Raw genomic sequence first — 20,979 nt, 5'->3', positions numbered from 1 at the left:
GAAATTTATCATTTTTAGATTTTCTTAACTAAGACTATATTTTTTTCTTTCAACGTCTCTCTGGCTGGTTTATGCATAACCTTCACTGAGTCTTAATTGGTAAACACGTTTTGTCAAACACTGCTGAGAATTTTTGAGACGTTTCTACAATGAATTATTTGAAAATCATGAGAGTAAAATTGCATAATGAGCTTTAAAACTGTAATGTGTAATGTTTTTTGAAAATAGTAATCTTGAAGGTTTAAAGCATGCTATAATAAATTGTTCTGTTTGTTTTGACAGTTTGCCTGTTAGGACGGGGCAGTATTGGGTAGAATTTCTCAGTAAATAATGACCCTGTTTCATCAACATCGTTAGTTAACATATTAGGTACTGATGATACATTAGCCAGTAATGTATCATACAGAGGGAGAATATGTTATGGGTTATTTTTATATTACTTAATTAGATTACTGAAACACTTATATTACTTAAACAAAACTTTTGAAGAATATGTCTGATATGTGCTTATTTTAAATGGATTTGAGTTGTTCTCCATTAAAAGATTTTCTGACAATGGGCTAAGGTATGTTGATACAATAGATAAATTTATAGTGATAATGGAGCATATTTTGGTTAATTAACTTGGGAAAATAATTATAGAAATTAAAATATTATTGTGTCAGCCATTTTCAGAGCATTAATTTAATGGAGCATGAATGTTTTAAGAAATGTTTTGAAGAATCTGTCATTGATTAAAGTTATCATTAATCAGGAAAAGTACACAGGTGGGATTATAATGATTTTTCTAAACTTGATTTTTGTTTGATTTACATCCATTTAAAACGATTTTGAATAAAACTTTAAATTCGACGACAAGTATAAGCCTAGGTACAATTGGTGTATTTTGAAAATGTCTGGATTTGTTTCATTATAATTTCTCCAAGTCTAACTTTTGAATTTTGTTTAAGGAACGCATGTAAAATGATTTACACAGATAACCAATAAGATCTAGTTTGTTCTATGAAAGTAATTTAAACTGGACTGTTTAATTCACATTGTTATTCATTTTGATGGTAAATGTAAGCTTTACAACTACATTTTTAAGTTTTTGTTATTGTTTTGTTTCGTTTGTTTAATCCTATTTTTACAAGATTGGTTTAAGAAAAGATCTGCATATGTTTAACATTCTGGGAACACGTTACTTTGGAAACATGTCTTTTGAAGCAAATGATTACAGGGTTTTGGTGTTTTCCATCGGTTAGGAGCTATAGTATATTATAATAGAAACGTAAATTGAAGGGATCACATCCACCATTGGATGAACAGAACTGGACAGAGTAGGAGATAAGGTTTCACGTGATGTGTTGCTCATGGTTTTACACACAGACTGCCCTGGAGCTCGGAGCTCCAGGACTCTGGACTCTGTCATACAAGCTGTGTCATGCGAGGCGGGGGTGGGGCTGCTTGGAGAAGCGGCTTCACACTTATTTCGAAGATAACAGCCACAGAGCCACGAGCGTTGGAGGATTCACTTGAACACAAAGTGAATTGAAGATGTTTGTGTTGAATTACACAAATGAATGATGCCTTTGGATAAATCTGATCTCTGTTTTGTCATTATAGTTTTGCAGCTGGTTTCCTGGTGCCCTGCGGATGTGGTCTCCTTCAAAGTCTGCGTTCTTTGATAAAAAGGATTAAAATAATTTCCCTGGATGGAAAATAACAAAACAAATTTATTTTTAGGTGAAACCATCGTTTGATTATGCTGACTGTAATGAAGATGATATTAAAGAATGTGGTAATTGTGTTTCTGAGGCTAATGAAATTCATGTTGAACACAAAATGTCTGTTTAATGACCTGTGACAGGTCGTTTCTTGAGGTTTCCAGTCGAAGAAGATCAGGCTACAAGAGGATCATCATCGACATTAATCTTTATTGCGTGTTTTTCGTTCGTTGAGAACTCTGGAAAGGACTTTCGTTTCGTTTTTTGCGCGCAATTTTTGAACATTTCTTGACGAAGACTTCATATTTTTTGAGAGACTGTCGATGGACATTTAAAAAAAAAAAAAACAGAAAAAGACGAGCAACAGATTGTAATTTTGTGTCTTTCTCATTTGACAGGTTGTACTTGGGTGGTGAATGTTGTCTTTTAAGTTGCAGAGCATTTCTTACTAATTTTACTATGTATGTCCCTGTTTTATTTTTTCATTTTTCATTGTGCACTTTGGGTTTTGTTTATCCTGTGTTTTTGTTTTATGATTTTATATTTCTGTAAGGATAAGTCGTTTTTACCCTTGGGTTTTGTTTGAAAAGGGGGAACTGTATATAATTAGGCTACGTCAACCTTTTGTTTTCTATTTTTTGTTTTGTTTTATTTTTTAATACATAGTTTTGGTTCTGCATTAGAAGGCTTAATCAATTTTTATTGAGGTCTTTTTGAAGACCTCAAAAGGGGGAACTGTAAAGAAAATAATTATTGTTTGGTGCTTAATATAGCTAATCCACGACATGTGTAAAGGTATAGCCAACACTTTAATTTGGAATAGTTTCTGTTGAGCAGTTGGGAATTCAGCAGACAAAGCAGGGCCTTTTTTCCTCCCCCTTTTGACAGACACAGCAATAAAATTTACAATTCCGAGAGAGCAGAAGAGACTTCTTGGCGCCTCTCCCCGTACCTGGCACGGCCCAAGACGGAGTGGTTCCCCCTTTTCGTCTAGACAAAAACCAGACATCGGGGCTGTGATGAGGGGAGTTTCTAAGTTTCTAATTGGTCAAAGAACGGAACGCCTTGACTGCATATATTAAATAGGGAAACACCTCTTTCATTAAAAGTACAAGTCAGCAAGCCAACAGAGAGTTTTTTTTTCATTTTTTTACTCCACGTGGGCGCCTTTGTCTGTCTTATGTGTTTCGTGTGTCTTCCCTTATGTGTTTTTTATTTTCATGAGAAAATGCATATCTCTGTTCCTCTGCAGTTTTGTTGTTCATTGCTTTGTATGAGATTAAACTCTGTGATCTGTGACGTCAACACGCTTTGTCGTTGTTTCGTTTTACCAGCACGCGGTCGCTGCACGTCGCTGCACGGAGAGCGTCACTCGCCAAGGACTCGGAAGATCCCGGGCAAGATTAAAGAGGAAAAGAGCCAAACGTTTTGTCCAAAGCTAGCATTAATGATCCTCATTTTTAATACTAGCCAGACTTTGACTAGGTCGAAAAATGAACGGGAGTCTATGGCAGCTACATGAAAGGAATGGGCTAGGACCACCAAACATGGCGGGGACCTGCAGAGGGTTGGAGGGAGAATACGAATCAAGTTTGGTCAAATGAGCACTTCTTTTTGTACTTCACCAATTTTCCATTCTGTGCTCCACCCAGGTCCGTTTAACAGTTTCAGGACCTGACCAGCACCCCTCAGCATCATTTGCTTGAGAAATAATGAGATTTGGAACCTATTGGAACTTCTTCATCGTGCTTGAACAACCAGAGACTGTCAGGATCTGCGGCTTCAGCAGTTCCTCTGGTTTCCTTCTAGGTGGCGTTCGAGAGCTCGCCCGCGTATTCACACACCCTCTCCACAGGTGTGTTTCGGCACACCTGTGGATCATCAGCGGGAGCATATTAGGAGCGGGTTCCCGGCACTTCGTCGCCAGAGTGTTGTCGCCTTTGTGGTACATCTGGTCCTGAGATCTCTAGAAAGATATCCAGTCTGTTTCGCACGCTTACCTGTCCTGTACCTTTCTGTGATTCCTAGGCTCCCTGTTGTCTGGACACTCCATGCGAAGTACGGGATTTGCAGTTCCATCCGCTGAGCTCCCTGACGAGTTACGCCCACCTACCAGCTGTTCGATCACACCGGTCCGCTCCTGATCAGACGCTCCTGCATTACACACCAATTGTCTTTTGTAAATAAATCTTTAATCTGATCTCCTGAGAGAGTCTTTGCATGTGGGTTCGGAGAGTTCAAAACAACATGACAGAGACCAGATGAAGAACCAGACAGGTCCAACTGATGACTTTAGGAGCAACTGTCGTGGCCATTTATGCTAAGGTTTTGTAGTTTATCATTTCTACCAATTTTGTTTTGTTCTTTGGGTAGTTGGAATATATTTAAGTTAATTTAGAATCAAAATTTGTCATTAATTTTTATATTTGGAATTGTTTAATTTACGTTGTTAATTGTTAGACCCTCCCACCAATTTAAGTAATTAATTAAGAACACACCGGGTGCTGGGTGGATTGTTTGGTGGATGTCTGGTGTGGACGGGAGGTTTGGTAGAATGATTTTTTTTTTGAACACTTGTTTACACCTTCAAACATTAAATTGAGATTATTTTTCATTTCAACTAAGTTACAAGACCTTTATTTCTACTTTTGCAATAAATGAATCGAGTCAAAGTGCGTACAAATCCCAAACCGCCTGTTACCACCCACAGCCTTTATTGGAGTTTTTATTTTTTGCTTTTTTGGAACGAAAGGCTGCGACAAGCAACTTTATTTCAGATGTATGGTGCATCAGAACCAACTTCTCCTGGTACCAGGTAACAACTGAGCCGGGCCGGGTGGGATCACAGCTTTCATGGTTGCACAGAAAGAAGGAAAGAAAAGGAATATTTAATAGCTGAAGCAAAAAGAGCAACAGCTCTTTAAACCTTAAAGTTTAAACTAAGGGTACCTAGGTTGAGGGAGAGACTCTCCTCTCAGGCAAAAAGTGTGAGAAGAAGACGCAGAATGTACAAGACAAGTTTATTTATTATATGTGTACACAATCAGCTGCATAAAAAATACACAAAGATTTTTTAAAAACTTTATTTGGTCGTTAAACACCCAGCAACCCACATTACATTAGAAGAATTATGAAAATCAAACATGAACCAATCAGCACATTATCCCAGTGATTCTCTGAGGTTTGAATAAATCAGTAAAATCACAGTAAAGAGCCTGAAGTTCTCTAGAAAACTCAAAACATGAAATATGGAGTTAAAAAAGTAAAAACCAAAACAAACTGAGAGAAATTAAAGCTGAGAATCAATGATGACGTAAAACTTCAAGATTTAGCTTTTACAATGAACATAAAATATATAAAATCTTTATTTTCCAGGTTCCACATGTTTCTGAAAACTGCTCTAAGATCAGAGTTTCTGTAGGACATCCAGTTCTAAACTGGTTAAACTGGTTTCTCTGATGGAAGCTGAAGTTTCGCTGCAGTTTCCAGTGAAGCATCTTTTTATCTGTGGAGCTTTGAGGAACATTTTCATGTCAGCAGAAGGACGAAGCAGCAGAGAAAAGAGGTTTGAAGTGTCATTCATGGCTTCAAAGCTGAACTGAAAATGATTCCCATGTTTCCATTCTCAGACCATTTCTGGTTCCAGGATGAAAATGAATCAGAGAGAAAAAAGATCAACTTTCCAGTTGAATCCAGTTCAGATCAAAACTCCACGAAGCCTCTAAATGGAGCCCAGTTTGAATTGGATCTTTATTGATCCAAAGAGACAAACAATAAATGACAGACACGAGAAAATAAACGGGAGGAAAACCTTGGAGGTCAGAGGTCATCATCATGATCCAGTCAGAGTCTCTTTAGACTCAAACTGCTGCAGCTTCAACCTCTGAGGATCAGCAGGACACTGAGACCATTCTCTACTTCACAGAGATCAGAACCTGCAGAGAGAAGAAGGAAGGAGAGAGCAGATCAGTGAGTGTTTCCGGCCTCTCTCCAGCAGCAGTCAGTGACGCAGCACATCCAGTAGATGGTTTCCAGGCTGCAGTCAGACTGATCTCAGAGCTGTGACCAGGATGAACCCGATCAGTTGTTTCCTGTTGAGCTGAGAGAGCAAACAGATCTGAGATCAGATCTGCTGCTGCCACAGTTTGATGGATGAGGACCACTGTCTCTAGACATGTTGGACGGCTGGAGTCCAGCTGGACTTCCTGGAGACATGGACACAGCAACAACACTCATCTTCACACCAACACAAACGCAGGAACACAGCAAGCTGCTGCTCCTCTGATTGGCTGATTGCTGTCTCTGTGTCCAATCAGGAAGCCTGAACCATTCTCCTCCCACTGAGAAGCTGCAGCTTTAAGAGAGTTTGTAGAAATCTGCTGTCAGAGTTTGTTGGTTCTGATCAGGAGGAAACCAGAACCACAGCTCCATGAAGCCAGCAACTTGGTTCTGAAGGAGAACCGGGCCACACACACACACACATGCCTGTGTGTGGGCGTGTGTGTGTGTGTGTGTGTGTGTACATATATACACATACATACTTTTAAGTACAATTCAACAACCTGGATGTCCATGTGACAATATTTTATTAACATTTATTTAAAAAAAAACAAACTACTGTATTGTTTTTTACCTCTAAAATATATATTTCTCAAATATCAATTGTTACAGCTAATCGTGGATCCATTTAAGTAAATTTAAAGCAAGTACACTCTGCGGTCGGAGTCCCGTTCGGAAGTGCGGTCGGAAATGCCCCGAACGGGACTCCGACCGCGGCTCCGACCGCAGAGTGTACCTGCTTTAAATTTACTTAAATGGATCCACCATTAGCTGTAACAATTGATATTTGAGAAATATATATTTTAGAGGTAAAAACAATACAGTAGGGTTTTTTTATTTGAAATAAAGGTCGGAGCCGTGGTCTGAGATGCGGGGAGCCGCGTTCGGAAATTCGGATCAACTGACAAAACAGTTGGATTTTTATTTTGCAGATTTTGGTTCAGCTGCTAAATAAAAGCTGGAGAGTTTATATTTTGGAAACCAGTGTAGAGTCTGAAAACATGTTATATATTTAAAACGCAATAATACATCCAGGCTGAAGCCTTTGTGCTATGAGTGACCTACACATTCAACAGACTCAGGCTGCCATATACAGATAAACACCACAGCTGGGAGGCCCAACATATACAAACAGTGGTGCCAAAGCACGTTGACACGTGGCAAGAGGAAGATGAAATCGAACCTACGCCCTTCCTATTACAAGACAACAACGCTACTCTCAGAATCTTGACTTTTGGATCCCACAGAGGAATGTTATTGACAACCTCAAAATATACTTCAGTTTTTCTGATTCAGCTCAATTCTTCCTCTAAAACCAGGTTCTGAGTCTCTGATGTCAGCAATTATAAATCACTGCAATTAGTAAACATGATTTGATTTTAAAATAATTGGACATAATTTATTCTCCTTGTTAATTTATCATTTCTCTTTCATACATTTTATTCATTGTTAGCTTTCAGTGCCTGCGATGGACTGGTGACCTGTCCAGGGTGAACCCCGCCTCTCGTCTGGTGACAGCTGGAGCTGGGCCCCACCGGCCCCCCTCACCACCCTGCAGGGATCAACGTGTTCAGATCATGGATGGAAAGATTTTATGGTAGATTGTCTCCCTTAAGACCTCACTGAAAACAGCTTCATAGTTGATGCCTCAACATCAACTGATTCTATGATATTGCTGACTATTTTTTCTACTTCTAACATAAACAGGTAAAGAAGTAACCTAGAAATGTTTCCCCACCCCAGGCATCCGGTCCCAATCATCATCGGTTCCGATGATGTCACATGCATAGCGAGTCCGCTACGTCTTAAAATTGTAAGTCAGACTTTTTCTTTGCCATTTGTCTGTACTCTTTAAAATACAAGTGTTCTTTTTTTGTAGGTTTCTGTAAAGTGCAGTGAATGGGAATGTTCTGCCGTTGATCCTCACTGTTCTTAGGAAGGAGAAATGTCAGTATGTTTGCAATAATACTGGAATACTGTGATATTAAATTAAAACAATACTCTGTCCTTGGTTAAATATTTTTCACATTTCCTCTAAAGTGTACCTATTGTTTCATTGTACTAATTTTCATAAGCATGTTGTCTGCAAATTTTGAATGCATTGACAATTTGTACAATTCTGTACAAGTACATATTGGCAATGTACTCTTGAAAAATGTAAATGTATTTAAAATAAAATGTGATTTGTTATGCATGCCTGCATCCAACTCTATGACCATTCGTGACGCCAACATTCACCATCCGACCCGATGGAACTGGAGAGGTTCTGAAGGAGGAGTGGCAGAGGATCCCCAAATCCAGCTGTGAAAAACCAGTTGCATCATTTCCAAGAAGACTCATGGCTGTACAAGCTAAAAAGGGGTTTCTACTGAGCAAAAGGTCTGAATACTTATGACCATGTGATGTTCAGTTTTTCTTTTTTTTTTATAAATTTACAAAGCTTTCTACAATTCTGTATGTTTTCTGTCAAGAGGGGATGCTGAGCAGAGGTGGGGACTCGAGTCACATGACTTGGACTCGAGTCAGACTCGAGTCGTTAAAATCACGACTTGAGACTTGACTTGAAAAAATGCTCAAAGACTCGGACTTGACTTTGACTTTCATGCCATTGACTTGGGACTTGACTCGACTTGAAGCTGTTTACTTGAAAAGACTTGATATTTTTTACTCAAAGTCTTAAAATTTAAAACACATTATTTATAAAGTGGCGTCATTAATTAATTTCACTCACTCCATATGCGCAGACCGTCACTATGGTTTTCCTCTCTCCTTATGTATGTATGTATGTGTACGTAGCTGCAGCACAACCAATCAAATTAACAGGATTTGGACGTTTAAAAAACGCGGCAAAGCTACAGAGCTCAGGGAACGAAATACGAAATAACCGCTGGAATATGCTTCCGCGAGTAATTTCTTTTGGCTATGTAGGTTATGAACTTTCGACTAAAAAACGAACTGCAACTTGTAAAACATGCAAGAGGAGAATATCGGATGGAGATGCCACGACGTCCAACTTTGTCCGGCATTTGAAGCTTCACAAAGATCGGTAGGTGGCACTTTTCTTTTGCTGTAAGATAGTTGACTTTAGCTAACTTCGTGTTAGCATGTGTACTCCGGGTTAAATTGGTGATGATTTACCATAAATCCGGTCCTTCAAATGCCTCCACAAATAATGTGCACCGTGTTAGCTCAGGAAGCCGGTGGATAGTGAGCGGGGCTCCGGAACAGAAAGCAGATTCTGGACCTGAACACAGGGAACAGAGTCTCTCTGTCCCATCATGATGATGAGCCGGGTCTAGTATCATCTAAGGATGGTTGGTGTATTTGAAGACATCTACGTTGGGAAATTATATTGACAATATATTGTTTACTGCAGTCAGTGCATTAAGTCAACTGTTTTTGACTTAATGCACTGACCGGCGTGACTGTCACATGTCGCACAGAACCCATTTCCAAGTAGTATAGCTTTGCTGGGGAAAAAAAAAAAGACCAAATACAGTGACTGTCCCAAATAAATTTTGTGTTTAGAATGTCTGTCCCATATTTACGGAGGACTGAAACTAACATACTTAGAAATGAAAGCAGAAAAATAAATGCACCAGACCTTCCTGAGTTTACTTGTGATAACTTCATTTATACTTATTTCATTTTTTGAAAACTATGATTGTTGTAGTGTTGATGTTTATTTATGAATAGAAGGAGTAAACTGAAGTCAAATGTAATTCATGAAAGGCTGTAATTTATTTTCTGACATCTGTTTACTTCTGACAGATTTGAAGAATACCAGATGAATAAGAGGATCACAAATGAACCTCAAATACATATTTTAAAAAGAACAAATGGTCTAATATTTGAATATTATATATAATTGCAAATTATTAAAATAAATAAATAAAAACGACTCGAAATGACTTGAAATTAAAGGTTCCTGACTTGAGACTTGACTCGACTTTTGCCTGTCTTTACTTGAGACTTGACTCGGACTTGAGGACAGAGACTTGAGACTTACTTGAGACTTGCAACACAGTGACTTGGTCACACCTCTGATGCTGAGTATACATTAATGAGAAATAATATGAACTTTTCTGAGATTAGCAAATGGCTGCAATGAAACAGAGTGAGAAATTTAAAGGGGTATGAATACGTTTCATTCATTAATTCACCAGGGACTTTGATTTTCCTCATTAAAACAAAATCAGAGTAAAGGAAAAACATGGATATTTGAAATGTCCGTGATTGTATTCAGTGACTCAAATATAAAATACATAAAACAGCTTTCCTAGCAAGTTGGCAAACAGCTGTGGAAATTATTGCTGTGATTCAACCAACAATTTTCTGATTTTCTAATGAGCAAACATTTAAAACCAGAAAGACTCAGAAATGGAGCGATGGTCAGAAAGAGGTCAAGTTTTCCATATTAAAGAAAGTCCATAAAGTAACGCATTTGATCCACAATGTCTGATTCAATCTGGATTTCCTACTGATAAAAGCCCAGAGAAATCCTCTCTGATCAATAAATTATTGACTTCATATTGAAATATTTTCCATCCACCAATCAGGAACCCAGATATCTCAGCCGGGCCACAAACACTCAGAACCTACTGGTACCAGTTTGACTCCACTATGAAACTGGGAGCAAACTCAGCTTGTTGTCTGGGTTACAGATGAAAAACTCAGAGAAAATCAGAGTTCCTGATTGAAACCAGGTGCTGCAGCTCTGCATCATAACCAGAACCAGAACCAGAACCAGGCCCAGTTCTGGTTCTGTCCAGCAGCTCAAAGAGAGAAAACCCAGTCAGGACTGGAAACCAGAAGAATGTGGAGTTAAAACTCACCTGATCAGATCTTTGCTTCTCCTTCTGTTCACACAAACCGAGTCGGAACGAACTGGAATCCGATTCTCCAGAACTTGAACCGGACCCACCTGTGGCTCCGCCCCCTCTCACAGCAGAGGTGTGTTGCTAATGAGAAGAATCCTGTCTGATCATCACTACCAGGAAATAAATGGAAAATAACAACCAGTTCACATTTCAGTTTATAGCTTATTTATGTTTAAACATTTCAAGATTTTTTTTCCATTACTATTTCATTAAATTAATAAAGATTTTCAAGTGATCAGATTCAGTTTTATCTATAAAGACTTTTATAAAATAGCCAAAGCTGCACCAAGTTTCTGCTCAGCAACACAATAACCACTAATAACAGTTTCTGCTTGTTCTAATCCTCAGCGCTCACGTAGCAGAGCTCACTTCCTCTGACTCCCCAGAGGATCCATCACTCTGCGTCTCTGAGGTCTGAGTCCGGGTCCAGAAAATTATCTTTACACCCGTCTGGCCCCCCGGCACTGCAGACACGGACATTACCTGTCCAGATCGCTACAAAAACCTTTTACAAAAAAAACAGAAATATAAAATACAGCGGACCTAATTCAAACCTCAGACTGAAGAACTTTTGGCCTCCAACTCGCTTAAACTTAAACATTTAAACTCTTTTTAAATACCAGATCTCTCTGTGCTCTAAAGCTCTATTAATTAATGATTTCATCACTGAGCATAATATCAATGTTATGTTTCTGACAGAAAACATGGTGAATGACAATAACGAACCGATCGTACCTCCTAACTACAATTTCTTAAGTGAGAATAGAAAACATAAAAAAGGAGGAGGTGTGGCCTCAATATTTAAGATATACCATACCATACCAACTTTATTTATGAAGCACTTATACACCGACAGGACCAAAGTGCTATACACAATCATAAATACAATGCGATTATAAAATAGAAAAAGATTGTAACATAAAATACATATAAAACAAAGTGAAACCTCTCAGATTGTGCCAAAAGCCAAAGAAAAAAGATCCTAAACCAGGAAGACAGAGCACATAACACCAGTTTATAGTCCCTCCACTGGCTCCCTGTAGCTCAAAGAATAGACTTTAAAATACCGTTGTTAGTTTACAAATCACTGAACGGCTCAATACATTAAAGATCTGCTGTTGTCGTATCAACCTTCCAGACCTCTCAGGTCTTCCGGTTCTGGTCTGCTCTGCATCCCCAGAACCAGACCAGAACCAAACGAGGAGAAGCAGCTTTCAGCATCTATTCACCACAATTTGGAACAAACTTCCAGAAAACTGTAAAACAGCTGAAACACTGACTTCCTTTAAATCTCCACTAAAAACCCACTTGTTTAGGATTGTAACGAGTAACTCAATTAAGACCTGAACATAACGTTTATTCATCCAGATCCCCTCAAAATCATTTACAAATTACAACTTGCACATTTACATTCTACTCTCTGTACTCCAACACAATCAACAGCTTTTAAATACAGAAATGATGACAAAAAAAATACATTTCTGTCACTGCTATCGTTCTAGTCTCAATAGAAATGAACAGCTGCACATTATTTCGCTGGCAAACATGTCAAAAACTATTCTTCACGCAACCAACATCCCATAATATATCCCTCAGGCGGTGTTTGGACGCAGCGGTCAGCTTCTTCCGGCGCAACATCCACTCCGAGGGCCTTCAGGACGTCCACCACCGCTGTGGCCCCGCAGGCCGACGCTCCGATCTGCTGGGTCTGCCTCTCCAGAGCCTCCTGGATGGACCACAGCATGGCGGCAGCCGCCTCTTCCTCCTCCTGGTCCTCCGGCTCTGCCTCCATCCGAGCGCTCCACCTGCGGAGAAACGACCGACTTGCTCTAATTTTAAATAAAATTAAGCGGCACTGTTAGTTATAAAGCGAAAACAGCGACACCTACTGTCGTTTCTGTAAAATATTTCAATCCGTTCGACTTTTGCTCCGTTTCACTTGATATTTTTCTCCACTTTTCGCCAGAATGACAACCACCAGCTGACTACAACAACAATGCTCAGTGAGCATGCGCACTGTACAAGGTAACGTGCTCGCTACTTCTATTCCAAGAGAGAAGAGAAACAGCGCGGCCGCTAGCGCACCCTAGTGGTGTGAGGTCACAACTGCATCCTTACAGAAACATTTTCTACATCCAGGAATACTGATTTTATATTTCATTCATTAATTTAATCCGAGTTATATTTGATCTAAGGGCAGCGTTATAGTTTTGTTCAATAACCCACACAGTAAAAGTGTAAACTTTGTCAATTTTTTTGGTAAATAATGAGATTTTTATGCACACTTACGCTAAAACATTACATAAAAGTCAATTAAAAGTGTAAACCCTGTATAAAAAGTGTCATTTCATGACAACATTTATAAAGAATCCTATGTCCTTTTTACGTGCACCCCTTCAAATAAAGTCTTACCAAATTTACTTCCTTGCAACCACATTGTTTTAAATAATATCACACCCTGGTTCACTTACACCTGCTTAGTTGTTTATGCTGTGGATTAATTTCACATTGTAAATAAAACATCAGCAAAACACTCACCTGATCCAGACGCTGCTCTTCTTTTTTGGCGGTTGGCAAGCAACTTATTGATGTGCATTACCGCCATGAACTGGAATGGAGTGTGGATCGGGATGCTACATATATATTACTCCCAAGCCCCCCCAAAAAAGAAAAAGAAAAGAAACCTTATATCCTATCAATTTCGCTTTCTTAAGATAATTGATTAAATAACAAAAATATACAGACTCTGCTCTGCTGCTGCACGGAGTCTGAACCGGTTCTGATCCAAACCTGACTAGAGCTGACACACCTGAGGCTCCGCCCCCTGACAATAAACACCTTTATTTTCCTTTGTATGAGTTGAGCTGTAAAACTTTAGGTCACATTTGAACTTTTTCGGGTTTTTCTCAGTTTTCTGCTCATTTCCAACCAACATTTTATTGCAGGAAATCATTTCAGGAAGGAACCAGAAGATTCAGGAGTCTGGGAGATGTGACTGTAACCGACCTGAACACTGAGGCCCCAGAGCGCCCCCTGCAGGATCTGCTGCACCATTAACCAGACAGAAATGGCAGTTTTATACAAGTTATTATTCTAATTCAATAGCTGATTTAATTAAACGAGTTTTGATTGAAAAGATTCTCATCTGTTTTATTAAAAAAAACATCTTCAGTCTGAATACTGCAAAAAATAAACTGCTGGCTAAATTAGTAGCTTAAAGCTGAAATCAACTTGAGATGTTTCTGCTTTTACTAATTTAAGCTGTGAAACTAAATGTGAAAACTTATAATACAGCAAAAATGGCATGGAGGATTAACATGAAGGTTTAGTTATTATATGTGTACACAGTCAGCTGCATAAAAAATACACAAAGATTCTTTAAAAACTTTATTTGGTCGTTAAACATCCAGCAACCCACATTGCATTAGAAGAATTATGAAGATCAAACATGAACCAATCAGCACATTATCCCAAAACAAAAAGAACTGCTCTTCGGGGCCCCTGGTGGACGCGGTAGGTACCGCACGCTTCGCAAGTTTAAACCTTAAAGTTTGAACTCGGCATGGGAAGGGACGAGATTCTCACGGTACAACCTTGAATATCACATTTTTACAAAAACGAATCTTTAAGAATATCTCGGCAGGTAAGCGTTTCTCGGCAAAACACATGCCCAAGGCATAAAAAACTAAGCCTAAAGGCCAATAACACACAATTTCACTATGAAGTGATTTGTTTTCACAATATATACAGTATTTGATAATGTATGTAGAAATTATTTTATTGATGAAAAGAAAAAAAAAAAGAATTGCTCTTCGGCGCCCCTGGTGGCCACGGTAGGTACTGCATGCATCGCAAGGTTTAAGCCTTAAAGTTTAAACCTTGAATATCACATTTTTACAAAAATGAATCTTTAAGAATATCTCGGCAGGTAAGTGTTCTCGGCACAACACATGCCCAAGGCATAAAAAACTAAGCCTAAAGGCCAATAACAGGCACCTTGGTGGAGCTGATTTTTATTCATTTTTTGTAACAATTCCTGTCATATCAAAAACACACAATTTCACTATGAAGTGATTTGTGCTCACAATATATACAGTATTTGATAATGTATGTAGAAATTATTTTATCGATAAGAAAAAAAAAAAAAATTGCTCTTCGGCGCCCCTGGTGGCCACGGTAGGTACTGCATGCGAAAGTTTAAACCTTAAAGTTTAAACCTTAAAGTTTAAACCTTAAAGTTTAAACCTTAAAGTTTAAACCTTAAAGTTTAAACCTTAAAGTTTAAACCTTAAAGTTTAAACCTTAAAGTTTAAACCTTAAAGTTTAAACCTTAAAGTTTAAACCTTAAAGTTTAAACCTTAAAGTTTAAACCTTAAAGTTTAAACCTTAAAGTTTAAACCTTAAAGTTTAAACCTTAAAGTTTAAACCTTAAAGTTTAAACCTTAAAGTTTAAACCTTAAAGTTTAAACCTTAAAGTTTAAACCTTAAAGTTTAAACCTTAAAGTTTAAACCTTAAAGTTTAAACCTTAAAGTTTAAACCTTAAAGTTTAAACCTTAAAGTTTAAACCTTAAAGTTTAAACCTTAAAGTTTAAACCTTAAAGTTTAAACCTTAAAGTTTAAACCTTAAAGTTTAAACCTTAAAGTTTAAACCTTAAAGTTTAAACCTTAAAGTTTAAACCTTAAAGTTTAAACCTTAAAGTTTAAACCTTAAAGTTTAAACCTTAAAGTTTAAACCTTAAAGTTTAAACCTTAAAGTTTAAACCTTAAAGTTTAAACCTTAAAGTTTAAACCTTAAAGTTTAAACCTTAAAGTTTAAACCTTAAAGTTTAAACCTTAAAGTTTAAACCTTAAAGTTTAAACCTTAAAGTTTAAACCTTAAAGTTTAAACCTTAAAGTTTAAACCTTAAAGTTTAAACCTTAAAGTTTAAACCTTAAAGTTTAAACCTTAAAGTTTAAACCTTAAAGTTTAAACCTTAAAGTTTAAACCTTAAAGTTTAAACCTTAAAGTTTAAACCTTAAAGTTTAAACCTTAAAGTTTAAACCTTAAAGTTTAAACCTTAAAGTTTAAACCTTAAAGTTTAAACCTTAAAGTTTAAACCTTAAAGTTTAAACCTTAAAGTTTAAACCTTAAAGTTTAAACCTTAAAGTTTAAACCTTAAAGTTTAAACCTTAAAGTTTAAACCTTAAAGTTTAAACCTTAAAGTTTAAACCTTAAAGTTTAAACCTTAAAGTTTAAACCTTAAAGTTTAAACCTTAAAGTTTAAACCTTAAAGTTTAAACCTTAAAGTTTAAACCTTAAAGTTTAAACCTTAAAGTTTAAACCTTAAAGTTTAAACCTTAAAGTTTAAACCTTAAAGTTTAAACCTTAAAGTTTAAACCTTAAAGTTTAAACCTTAAAGTTTAAACCTTAAAGTTTAAACCTTAAAGTTTAAACCTTAAAGTTTAAACCTTAAAGTTTAAACCTTAAAGTTTAAACCTTAAAGTTTAAACCTTAAAGTTTAAACCTTAAAGTTTAAACCTTAAAGTTTAAACCTTAAAGTTTAAACCTTAAAGTTTAAACCTTAAAGTTTAAACCTTAAAGTTTAAACCTTAAAGTTTAAACCTTAAAGTTTAAACCTTAAAGTTTAAACCTTAAAGTTTAAACCTTAAAGTTTAAACCTTAAAGTTTAAACCTTAAAGTTTAAACCTTAAAGTTTAAACCTTAAAGTTTAAACCTTAAAGTTTAAACCTTAAAGTTTAAACCTTAAAGTTTAAACCTTAAAGTTTAAACCTTAAAGTTTAAACCTTAAAGTTTAAACCTTAAAGTTTAAACCTTAAAGTTTAAACCTTAAAGTTTAAACCTTAAAGTTTAAACCTTAAAGTTTAAACCTTAAAGTTTAAACCTTAAAGTTTAAACCTTAAAGTTTAAACCTTAAAGTTTAAACCTTAAAGTTTAAACCTTAAAGTTTAAACCTTAAAGTTTAAACCTTAAAGTTTAAACCTTAAAGTTTAAACCTTAAAGTTTAAACCTTAAAGTTTAAACCTTAAAGTTTAAACCTTAAAGTTTAAACCTTAAAGTTTAAACCTTAAAGTTTAAACCTTAAAGTTTAAACCTTAAAGTTTAAACCTTAAAGTTTAAACCTTAAAGTTTAAACCTTAAAGTTTAAACCTTAAAGTTTAAACCTTAAAGTTTAAACCTTAAAGTTTAAACCTTAAAGTTTAAACCTTAAAGTTTAAACCTTAAAGTTTAAACCTTAAAGTTTAAACCTTAAAGTTTAAACCTTAAAGTTTAAACCTTAAAGTTTAAACCTTAAAGTTTAAACCTTAAAGTTTAAACCTTAAAGTTTAAACCTTAAAGTTTAAACCTTAAAGTTTAAACCTTAAAGTTTAAACCTTAAAGTTTAAACCTTAAAGTTTAAACCTTAAAGTTTAAACCTTAAAGTTTAAACCTTAAAGTTTAAACCTTAAAGTTTAAACCTTAAAGTTTAAACCTTAAAGTTTAAACCTTAAAGTTTAAACCTTAAAGTTTAAACCTTAAAGTTTAAACCTTAAAGTTTAAACCTTAAAGTTTAAACCTTAAAGTTTAAACCTTAAAGTTTAAACCTTAAAGTTTAAACCTTAAAGTTTAAACCTTAAAGTTTAAACCTTAAAGTTTAAACCTTAAAGTTTAAACCTTAAAGTTTAAACCTTAAAGTTTAAACCTTAAAGTTTAAACCTTAAAGTTTAAACCTTAAAGTTTAAACCTTAAAGTTTAAACCTTAAAGTTTAAACCTTAAAGTTTAAACCTTAAAGTTTAAACCTTAAAGTTTAAACCTTAAAGTTTAAACCTTAAAGTTTAAACCTTAAAGTTTAAACCTTAAAGTTTAAACCTTAAAGTTTAAACCTTAAAGTTTAAACCTTAAAGTTTAAACCTTAAAGTTTAAACCTTAAAGTTTAAACCTTAAAGTTTAAACCTTAAAGTTTAAACCTTAAAGTTTAAACCTTAAAGTTTAAACCTTAAAGTTTAAACCTTAAAGTTTAAACCTTAAAGTTTAAACCTTAAAGTTTAAACCTTAAAGTTTAAACCTTAAAGTTTAAACCTTAAAGTTTAAACCTTAAAGTTTAAACCTTAAAGTTTAAACCTTAAAGTTTAAACCTTAAAGTTTAAACCTTAAAGTTTAAACCTTAAAGTTTAAACCTTAAAGTTTAAACCTTAAAGTTTAAACCTTAAAGTTTAAACCTTAAAGTTTAAACCTTAAAGTTTAAACCTTAAAGTTTAAACCTTAAAGTTTAAACCTTAAAGTTTAAACCTTAAAGTTTAAACCTTAAAGTTTAAACCTTAAAGTTTAAACCTTAAAGTTTAAACCTTAAAGTTTAAACCTTAAAGTTTAAACCTTAAAGTTTAAACCTTAAAGTTTAAACCTTAAAGTTTAAACCTTAAAGTTTAAACCTTAAAGTTTAAACCTTAAAGTTTAAACCTTAAAGTTTAAACCTTAAAGTTTAAACCTTAAAGTTTAAACCTTAAAGTTTAAACCTTAAAGTTTAAACCTTAAAGTTTAAACCTTAAAGTTTAAACCTTAAAGTTTAAACCTTAAAGTTTAAACCTTAAAGTTTAAACCTTAAAGTTTAAACCTTAAAGTTTAAACCTTAAAGTTTAAACCTTAAAGTTTAAACCTTAAAGTTTAAACCTTAAAGTTTAAACCTTAAAGTTTAAACCTTAAAGTTTAAACCTTAAAGTTTAAACCTTAAAGTTTAAACCTTAAAGTTTAAACCTTAAAGTTTAAACCTTAAAGTTTAAACCTTAAAGTTTAAACCTTAAAGTTTAAACCTTAAAGTTTAAACCTTAAAGTTTAAACCTTAAAGTTTAAACCTTAAAGTTTAAACCTTAAAGTTTAAACCTTAAAGTTTAAACCTTAAAGTTTAAACCTTAAAGTTTAAACCTTAAAGTTTAAACCTTAAAGTTTAAACCTTAAAGTTTAAACCTTAAAGTTTAAACCTTAAAGTTTAAACCTTAAAGTTTAAACCTTAAAGTTTAAACCTTAAAGTTTAAACCTTAAAGTTTAAACCTTAAAGTTTAAACCTTAAAGTTTAAACCTTAAAGTTTAAACCTTAAAGTTTAAACCTTAAAGTTTAAACCTTAAAGTTTAAACCTTAAAGTTTAAACCTTAAAGTTTAAACCTTAAAGTTTAAACCTTAAAGTTTAAACCTTAAAGTTTAAACCTTAAAGTTTAAACCTTAAAGTTTAAACCTTAAAGTTTAAACCTTAAAGTTTAAACCTTAAAGTTTAAACCTTAAAGTTTAAACCTTAAAGTTTAAACCTTAAAGTTTAAACCTTAAAGTTTAAACCTTAAAGTTTAAACCTTAAAGTTTAAACCTTAAAGTTTAAACCTTAAAGTTTAAACCTTAAAGTTTAAACCTTAAAGTTTAAACCTTAAAGTTTAAACCTTAAAGTTTAAACCTTAAAGTTTAAACCTTAAAGTTTAAACCTTAAAGTTTAAACCTTAAAGTTTAAACCTTAAAGTTTAAACCTTAAAGTTTAAACCTTAAAGTTTAAACCTTAAAGTTTAAACCTTAAAGTTTAAACCTTAAAGTTTAAACCTTAAAGTTTAAACCTTAAAGTTTAAACCTTAAAGTTTAAACCTTAAAGTTTAAACCTTAAAGTTTAAACCTTAAAGTTTAAACCTTAAAGTTTAAACCTTAAAGTTTAAACCTTAAAGTTAGGTTTTGCACAGCAGTACTATTCCTTAAAAAATAGTAAAGTACATTTATGTTTTCAGCATTGAAGGGTTTAAATGTGCACACTTGTTAAAACTACAAGATATTCACTTTAAGAAAAGTTGTATGAACCTATACTCCAATTTTCTCACCACCATGAGCTCACATTTTAGAACTGTAACTTAAGGGGCCATGTACAAATATATGTGGAACGTAACCTCCTATCACCTGGCATCCACATGAGGTCATTTTACTGCCACATGTTAGTTGTAGACTAGAAAACATTACAGGGGACAGCCAAAATGGGTGATTGCAGAACCCAAAGTTCCCATGGAGGCATCTGATCCAAACAGTATTCTGGTAAAAAAAAAAAAAAAAAGGTAGTGGCACAGGGTTAGCATGCCACTACTTGCATAATTACCTAACCCTGCAAGAAGACACCTCACAAAGACGTCAAACTGAAATAAGTGACCATCTCACAACCCAGTATTGTCCATATATACAACTCCAAGATGGGTGTAATTGACCTTATGAGTTGCTACCACACAAGTGGCAAAAAATGGAAATTGAGGGTACTAATTAAGGATCTCGCTATAGCCAATAGCTGGCTGTTGTACTGCAAAGACCAATGTGTGACACACAAAGAAGAGCATCATGCTTTTCTGCATGGAAGCTGCCAAAATGGTCTTGGTTTAGCTTGTGAGGCTATAGAAGATTGGACTGCATTCAAGACTCCCGAGTCACCTTTCCCACGTGCTATCCGTTAACACTGCAAGGTTAACATGCAGCATGCTCTGCATTGATTGATTCTCTGCTGGTCTGTGTAGAGTACTGGGAGTCTGCTTGGGGGGCACCGACTCACCTTTATCAAGCTAGCCAAAATGAACTGCGCACCAGCAGTTCTGCACCAGATTGGTATGGCTCCCCGTGTCATAACGCTAACCAGGAGGATGAGCATTAGCAGTCATACCAAGTCATCATCACCCAGCCATTGTCCCAAGGAAGAAGAACCTGGACCAGCTGCTGCCTTCCAGATCTCTAGACACTTGCTGGGGTTCAAACCATCATCCCTGAAACGAAACCAAAGAGCCATTCTAGTGCCATCATACACCGCAAGACCTCTAGAATGCTCCGTTGTAACTCCATGACCACATTAATAGGTAAGGGTACTTACCCAAAGCAGCCAGCAGGAGGTTTTTCTTTTTCGTGTTGAAGCTCGCAGCAGGCAACAGTTCAACAATAAACACCCTATTCTGACTCATGGTGCTGATTTTCTACAAGTTTCCAAATTCATTCTAAGTCATCTAGTTTGATAGAGGAGTTCATTTTGATGAAAACAGTATATGGTTTGTTAGGGGTTGCAGCAAAAACAGCTGAACTAGAAGCTAAAATATGAAGCCCCACCATGCAATGCATTCTGGGTTTTTTAAAGTCCATTTCTGATGTTCAGAACCGTGATAATACACATTTCTGGCACCTAGCAGGAGCTCAACAATGAAATCAGAAGCTGAGCTGTGATTTCTGTCTTCAAAACAGAGTTTGAAAAGACAAATAAAACAAAATAAAACTTGGTTAAAATATCAGACTTTTAAAACCAAATTCAAGCCCCTTCAGAGAAGCATTAAGATAAAACTCCATCATCCAACAGTTATCACTGAGA

General features: G+C 35.3%; 1 protein-coding gene and 1 long non-coding RNA gene across 2 annotated transcripts in view; one reads left to right on the top strand and one right to left on the bottom strand.

Moving 5' to 3' along the window:
* Positions 1 to 3,329: 3,329 nt before the first annotated feature.
* LOC116715995 (uncharacterized) lies at positions 3,330 to 3,906 on the top strand. Its single transcript, XR_004338331.1, has 2 exons — positions 3,330 to 3,651; positions 3,735 to 3,906. It is a non-coding gene; the product is annotated as an uncharacterized LOC116715995 (long non-coding RNA).
* A 1,686-nt stretch (positions 3,907 to 5,592) lies between these two features.
* Positions 5,593 to 20,979, bottom strand: part of LOC116715911 (ribonuclease inhibitor-like) — a 65,475-nt gene continuing 50,088 nt past the window's right edge. The window contains exons 8-9 of the mRNA XM_032556664.1: positions 14,236 to 14,238; positions 5,593 to 5,641 (exon numbers count right to left, since the gene is read on the bottom strand). Coding sequence (XP_032412555.1) covers positions 5,635 to 5,641; positions 14,236 to 14,238 — 10 coding nt within the window. The 3' untranslated portion in view covers positions 5,593 to 5,634. The remainder of the gene's footprint in view (positions 5,642 to 14,235; positions 14,239 to 20,979) is intronic.

The sequence above is a fragment of the Xiphophorus hellerii genome, chromosome 24, assembly GCF_003331165.1.
Source record: "Xiphophorus hellerii strain 12219 chromosome 24, Xiphophorus_hellerii-4.1, whole genome shotgun sequence".
Lineage (NCBI taxonomy): Eukaryota > Metazoa > Chordata > Actinopteri > Cyprinodontiformes > Poeciliidae > Xiphophorus > Xiphophorus hellerii.
This window is presented reverse-complemented; position numbering and strand designations above follow the sequence as displayed.